General features: G+C 43.1%; 1 protein-coding gene across 1 annotated transcript in view; it reads left to right on the top strand.

The window, feature by feature from the left end:
- DNTT (DNA nucleotidylexotransferase) overlaps positions 1-7,667 on the top strand; it is a 392,355-nt gene extending 384,688 nt beyond the window's left edge. Inside the window, exon 11 of the mRNA XM_070752425.1 lies at positions 7,487-7,667. Within this exon, the coding sequence (XP_070608526.1) occupies positions 7,487-7,573 (87 nt within the window). The 3' untranslated portion in view covers positions 7,574-7,667. The remainder of the gene's footprint in view (positions 1-7,486) is intronic.
- The last annotated feature ends 342 nt before the right edge of the window (positions 7,668-8,009 follow it).

Below are 8,009 nucleotides of genomic sequence, written 5' to 3' on the forward strand. Positions count from 1 at the left end.
ACAACTGGTATTTGCACATACAGTTGGTTCCCCATGGTTACATGTTCAAAATTTGGGCACTTGGCACTTGACAAGTCAAGTCAATGGGGGAAGGTGGATTAGCTTAGCAACCACTTAATTCACTTAACAATTGCAGTGATTTCTGTAACAACCCCAGCAAAAAAGATTGTAAAATGGGTCAAAACTCGGCTAACGATGGCTTTGCTTCAAAACAGAAATTCTGGTCCAAGTTCTGGTTGTAAGTTGAAGATTACCTTTATAGCAGGATGTGGCAATGCAGGACAGTGTGAGTTGAAGGGAGCATTCTGAGATGTTAGAGATGTATCGCGTGGATGAGTGATGACTGCTCTGCCTGTAGAACAGAAAGAGATGATATAATATTGTGTGTCTCTGTGTTGTGTTTGGATTGGTGCACTTAAGGAAAATGGTGTTTTTCCTGCTGGAAGGAGAAGCTGGGTGGGAGAGAAAAGGAAGACTAAAAGCCCTAGAAAGCAGTGGTGGGTTGCCTGATTCTACAAACTGGAAGCGGTGGTGGCAGGAGGCTCCTCCCAGCCACCCTGGATGCTTATGCATATGAACAGAAGCGTTGGCCGCATGTGAGGGCAACTACAAACTGGTAGCAGTAGGATTTAGAATCCATCATTGCTAGAAAGCCATCTTGAATCTGTTCCACATTATATCTGCAAAGAAAAAACCATTCTTTGTGCTGATCGCTGAAGCAGAATTTAGCTCAATTATGGAAGCAGTACACTATAAATTGTCCATGGATAAAATTTTCTGCCAACTCATAGAGAATGGGAATGCCTGTAAATGCAACATGTGGAAGTCAGCTGGATGGGGTTTTTTTATAGTGCTGCTATAGTTATTGCATATGCATTCTTCCAAAGGGCTCGGTTAATTGGGCCAGTTGGCCTTCATACATTCCTTTGTCTGTTTTAGATTTTTATCCTCACTCTTTGCAACTATTTCACAGCTCATGGTTATTCCATTTCCCGGGGCTCATTTCCACTGACTTATGGATGCCTTCCTTCCTTCCTTACTTCCTGCATTCAAATTATTTAGAATGGTAATTAACATTGGCTCTCCCGATTCCTGCATCACCAGAGCCTATTTCATCCTTCTGTTTGGTGAAAATGTGGACATCTATGCTTCTCTGAACATCAATCATGAGGACATATTCCCCTCTGTCATGGGGAATGCGTCCATATTTAGACACTGAACCAACTGGAAACGACATTTGAATAAAATGCATCCAAATCACAGATTCCCTGCTGTTGACATTGCAGTCCATGGAGCTTAATGTCAAAAAAAGCTCTTTGAGATTGATTCTCATTATAGGCACTTCATTTAATGACACATCAAATCTCTAGCCAGAATGGAACATCCATGGTAGTAATTTCCAGCTATGAACTCACAGAGATTATTGCAGTTTTAACTTGTATGTCTAATTTGAAATGGTGACTTTAAAGTAATTCATGATGATAGCTTGTGACTTGAAAAACATTTAGACTTGATTGACTGAAGTTGGGCTAAAAAAATCTGCAGAAAGCAATATCCGATTGAAACTCAACAGGAAAAAAAGTCTGTATTAAAAACTGGTAATGACTGACTTTCTTGCTTGAAGGATCTATATTTTATTAATTCAGTTTGAAAATGCTCTTTGTGTTCTTTGAGGTAGTGACAAGTAGATAGCATAAACAGACTGATATATATGTGTCCGTATGACTCCTTACAGCCTTGTGAGTCCGATGGGGCAGAGATGAACTCAGTACTGTCTACATACATACAGTATATGCTAAGTCTATTTCTGTCTCTCCCTGTTGTTGCTGTCTCTATTGTCCACCCCTCTCTCTTTCTCTATTTTTTTATTTTTTTATTTTTTTATTATTTATTTATTATTTAGATTTGTATGCCGCCCCTCTCCGCGAACTCGGGGCGGCTCACAACAAGGCATAAACAAATCATACAAATCCAAATAGATTCAAATAAATTTAAATATTTAAAAAAGTTTTTAAAAAGAACCCCAATATACTAACAAGCACACACACAAACATACCAAACATAAATTGTACATGCCCGGGGGAGATGTTTCAGTTCCCCCATGCCTGACGGCAAAGGTGGGTTTTAAGAACTTTACAGAAGGCAGGGAGAGTAGGGGCAGTTCTAATCTCCGGGAGGAGTTGGTTCCAGAGAGTCGGGGCCGCCACAGAGAAGGGTCTTCCCCTGGGGCCCGCCAACCGACATTGTTTAGTTGACGGGACCCGGAGAAGGCCCACTCTGTGGGACCTAATCGGTCGCTGGGATTCGTGCGGCAGGAGGCGGTCTCGGAGGTATTCTGGTCCAATGCCATGAAGGGCTTTAAAGGTCATAACCAACACTTTGAATTGTGACCGGAAATTGATCGGCAACCAATGCAGATTGCGGAGTGATGGCGAAACATGGGCATACCCATGACTGCTCTCGCAGCTGCATTCTGCACGATCTGAAGTTTCCGAACACTTTTCAAAGGTAGCCCCATGTAGAGAGCGTTACAGTAGTCAAACCTCGAGGTGATGAGGGCATGAGTGACTGTGAGCAATGAGTCCCGGTCCAGATAGGGCCGCAACTGGTGCACCAGGCGAACCTGGGCAAACGCCCCCCTCGCCACAGCTGAAAGATGGTTTTCTAATGTGAGATGTGGATCGAGGAGGATGCCCAAGTTGCGGACCCTCTCTGAGGGGGTCAATAATTCCCCCCCAGGGTAATGGATGGACAGATGGAATTGTCCTTGGGAGGCAGGACCCACAGCCACTCCGTCTTATCCGGGTTGAGCTTGAGTCTGTTGACACCCATCCAGGCCCCAACAGCCTCCAGACACCAGCACATCACTTCCACTGCTTCGTTGACTGGACATGGGGTGGAGATGTAAAGCTGGGTATCATCAGTGTACTGATGATACCTCACCCCATGCCCTCGGATGATCTCACCCAGCGGTTTCACAAGGGAGAGACCTCGGAGTCGACCTCTGACCCCCCACTAACACCGACTGCGACCGGCCAGAGAGGTAGGAGGAGAACCACTGAAGAACAGTGCCCCCCACTCCCAACCCCCCCCCCCAGCCTGTGCAGAAGGATACCATGGTCGATGGTATCGAAAGCCGCTGAGAGGTCAAGGAGCACCAGGACAGAGGATAAACCCCTGTCCCGGGCCCACCAGAGATCATCCATCAACGCGACCAAAGCAGTTTCCGTGCTGTAACCGGGTCTGAAGCCCGACTGCTGGGGACCTAGATAATCAGCTTCTTCCAAGGACCGTTGGAGCTGGAGTGCCACCACCTTTTCAACAACCTTCCCCATAAAGGGAAGGTTGGAGACTGGGTGATAGTTATTAAGTACGGCTGGGTCCAGGGAGGGCTTCTTGAGGAGGGGGCGCACGAGCGCTTCTTTATAGAGAGTTGGAAAAACTCCCCTCCCCAAGGAAGCGTTGGTAATCTCCTGGACCCAGCTCCGTGTGACCTCCCTGCTGGCCGAGACCAACCAGGAGGGACACGGATCCAGTAAACAGGTGGCAGAACTCACAGATCCAATGGCTTGTCCACTTCATCAGGTGTCACCAGATCAAACTCTTCTTCGGCCCGGATCTGGGCGATTTTATCAGCGAAAAACGTGTTAAAATCCCCGGCACTGCTCTGCAAGGGCTCCCCAACTCCCCCCTGATTAAGAAGGGAGCGGGTCACCCTAAACAGAGCGGCTGGGCGGGATTCCGCTGATGCAATCAAGGCGGCATGGTACGCGCATCTTGTTCCAGGCTTTCGCAAGAGACTCTGCTGAACTGTGGACAAGTGCCTCTGGTATAACCCCAAGCGCCGTCTGAAAGCCCTCTGGGTCCATCAGGCGTCTGGGGCGGAACATCTTAATTGGTTCCGCCTCCCTGCGGGGAAGGATTGGAGCCAGGAAGTCAAGCCGTAGTAGAAAATGGTCTGACCATGACAAAGGCAATGCTTCTAAGCCCCTTAGTCTCAGACCATTACTCAGTTGCTCGGAAAGGAATACGATGTCAGGTGCGTGCCCTCCCTCGTGAGTTGGACCCCGTACTACTTGAGTCAGGTCCATGGCTGTCATGGTGGCCAGATCTACCATTCATACTCTTACCATTTATCTCATCCATACCGTAACCCCTCCCACCCCAGTCATCCCAATCATACCAGCCATTCAGCTCATGCACACAGGTAACTCTGTCCCAATCATCCATTTAAATTTAGAACCCCCAATACTAAAAATAGATTAAATTGATAACAGTTTAAAACACTAATAAATATATAAAATACAATTCCCAGTTAATTAATTGATTAGTTAAATATTAAAACAGGTAAAATATAAAAATATAAAAATAACTAAGAATAAAATGTATTAAAATGTATTAAAAATATAGAAAAAGGAGTCAGTCAGCAGTTCTTAAATAGTCAATAGAGAGGTGGTGCCAAAGTCTAGGTAAATGGCTTCTTAAGGGTTTATATGATTGTCCACTTAGTAATTTTCCAGGTTTCTGGGGAAAAAGATCACCAAAGTGCTGGCCCTGACCCCTGACCAGCATCCCCAGTCCAAGTCCATATGGCTTAGTTATTATTTTCCCCAACTTCCTCAACCTTATGTTCTTCTTTTCTCCTGTCATTTGTTTCAATCGCCTTCCAATGCCCGCTGTTCTTCCTGGGTGGCATCTCCCCTCACAATAGTCTCTCCCCTCACAATGGTCTCTCCGGCTCCAGGCCTGCACCATGGCCTCCGTTTTAATGGTCCCCCCGACGACGGGCGCCCCCACCATTTGGCACCACAGCGTCCTGGGAACAGATTTAGCACTGAAGGTCCAGCCTTGTTCAGTCTTGGTGCTCAGTCTTCTCGGTAATATTCCCCAACAAAAACCACCCGAAAGACATTCTAGAGCAGCAGGGCATCAAGGGAGACAGCTGGGAAGCCGGGTTCGTGGTTCGTGGGGGTGCTGGGAAGCCCCCCAGGCCGGCTGTCAACTTTTAAAACAGCCGCGCGGCTTCCCAGCAGTCGCCGAAAGCCGGTTTTTTGCGGGGGGGGGGGGGGGGTTTGGTTGCACAGATTAATTGACTTTACATTGTTTCCTATGGGAAACAATGTTTCGTCTTACGAACCTTTCATCTTACGAACCTCTTCCTTGCACCAATTAAGTTCGTATCATGAGGTATTACTGTATTTCTCAGCCGCCAGTGAGGCAGCTGCCTTTGGAGGCTGACATGGAGGAAGAAAAGCTGGGGCCGGTTCCAGATGCACGTATGTGCAGAGCTGTTAGGAGAGGTGAACAATGGAGGACATGGAATCGACTTGGAAAGCAAAACACGTGTGGATGATGAATGGCTCCTCCCTGGCTGGGGAATAAATAGAAGGAAAAGGAGTAGTTGTTATAGGAGACAACAGTTTGTATTATAAAGATTTTGCTCATTGTGTTTCATGCCACTAAGACTGCTTGTCAGAAACTTATTTTCAGCCTTTCTGCTGTGAGATCACAGCCTTGCAATTATTGCAAGCAACTAATAAGGTCTGTTACTGCAGTTAACTCTTTGAAGGACTGTTTGCTTGGACTTTTCGTGGAGTAAATGCACAAGAGGTAAATAAAGAGGGTTTTTTGTGACAAGAAGCTGTTTCTTGCTTCTTCTAAGGTTGGGTCAGAACAGTATGTTTCTTTATATGTGTGTGTTTGTAGTTTATTTTCATGGAGGTGAACAAAATAATCTTCTACAACAGGGGTGTCAAACTTGATTTCATTAAAGGCCACATTCCTTGGGCAGGAGCTGGGTCAGAGCCAACCACAACACCTAACTTCTTCTTTGAGTTTGACACCCGTGTTCTATAAAGTAAAGTTCTTAGTTTCTGAGTCTTTACTGACATGGAACTCTGTTTGATTTCTAAATGTCATAGGATGGAAAATTCTAGACTTACATTTATCAGCTATGTTACACATGGGAGGTTTGGTCCAGGAAATACCAGAGTTGCTCCTGCCTTTTATTACTTGCTGCATTTTAATAGGGAAAGAGTTGAGACATTCACTGGTAGTAGGTACCATGGCATAACATTTCAGGAGTGGTTAAATTATGTACGTTTTTTAAAAAAGACGTTATAGAACTGAATGTCTGCCTTTGCAGTAAAGATGGTAGAATTGCAGGGTAATACTGACTCAGCCATGGAAATACATTGTTCAAGAAACAAACACAGAGACTTCCCCAAATCTCAAATTTAGGATCTCCAGGTTTCAACTCAGAGGTTTACCTCTGTCTTTTAAAGCAGAAGAGACAAAAGCAAAGTCTGTCCAGATTCTCCTTGTCCAATTCCACCCTTCCCTTCTTCTTTGGCAGTTTTCTAATACTGCAGTAGAAGAAGCTGTAAGTTATACAACCTGATCACATATTTTGAATTAAAGTCAGAAACTCTCAGTTGCAACCCTGGGGGTTAAACAAAAAAAGGAAGCAGGCTTATTGTTCTGGTAATTAATTTCCTAATTATTAATAAACATTTGAATGTGACCAACATGGTGGCCTAGAGATGGAGCCTTTGCCTCACAACCAGGAGACTGTGAGTTCTATCCTAGATAACAGCAGATATTTCGTCCTCTCTGGGACAATGAGTAATTGTGTGCTGTGAACTTCACAAAGGCATCAGGAAGAGCATCCGGTCAATAAATGCTCAGTCCCATTCAGTTGCCTTGATTCCACCCAGCTGCAAGGAATTATAGGGTTAAAAGAAAAAAAAATGTTACAACATATCAAAACAATATACAATATTCAGCTTACTCAGATTGTAACTTTACACTCAGTTTAAGGATTAAGAAATTGACATTTATTGAAAAAAATGGCAAAGATACTAGAAAATCCTATTTTGCATTCAGGATTTGCTTCTTGGGTAACTATGGAAAACTACATTTGTGTGCTGTTTGAACATTTAAACCACATTTGTAGTATTAATGATATATTTTAAAAAGCAAGTTATGAAATTTGAGCTTGGTGAAATTGCAATCATATATTGATTAAAACGTTAATTAAAATTGTTCACTTCATGCTTCTTGTACCTTATTGATCAATGAAGCTATAATGAGAACTACAGAAATGGAATTCGTAGTCTGAAATCATTTGCAAAACAGGCATTTTGTATTAAGTATACTTAAAGGTCAATGAAAATATATGTTGCATAAATGTAATATTTATGAAATAATTGATTGAAATGAAGCAAGAGTTCTGCAAGCAAGAGACCTAATTGATGCAGAATTAAAAATACGACATCCTAGGAGGAAAAAAAGAACCCTGTTTATTTGCTTTTCTGTATTCATGTACTTTGCAGCGTAAGAACATGTTTTTCATTTGGAATGTGAAACAGTCGGATTATCAAATTTTTGCAAAGGTCAACACAAATGCTAAATACATTAATTATGAATCTAGTTGTTTCAGAAATTGTCTCCTTTTATTTAAACTGAGTTTTTTTTCTCCTTCCAGAAAATTTTTCTGAATGCTGCAAACGAGGAAGAAATATTTTCACACCTTGGCTTGGATTACCTTGAACCCTGGGAAAGAAATGCCTAAGATTTTATCCATTTCCCTGTTTTAAAGCAAAATTTCACTTCCCTGCAAAGCATATCTTTATTATTATTTAGAAAGAAAGATTTTAAATGCATCATGGATATTTGTTGTAGGTGTGGGTTTCCTTAGAATAGTTGGCAACTGATATTTTGAAATTCTTCCTTTGTTCTAATTTCCTGCTCCTGTGACAACCCCACAATCAAATGGAAAGGACTGGCAGGAAGTCATAATGAGATTGCTAAATCATGCAGATAACATATTTTAAAATGAATGTCTGTGGAGTGACTTTCAACCTGGTGCCCTCCAGATGCAGCTTTTAGAATTCCTGCCCTCTAACAGCATATGTGGAAGGCCCAGATAATAAAACGCTATCCTCTTGCAGTTTTAGTTTATTAATGTTTAATGTTTCCTTGTATTCAGTTTTAATAAGTACTTGAGC

Source organism: Erythrolamprus reginae, chromosome 5, assembly GCF_031021105.1.
Source record: "Erythrolamprus reginae isolate rEryReg1 chromosome 5, rEryReg1.hap1, whole genome shotgun sequence".
Lineage (NCBI taxonomy): Eukaryota > Metazoa > Chordata > Lepidosauria > Squamata > Dipsadidae > Erythrolamprus > Erythrolamprus reginae.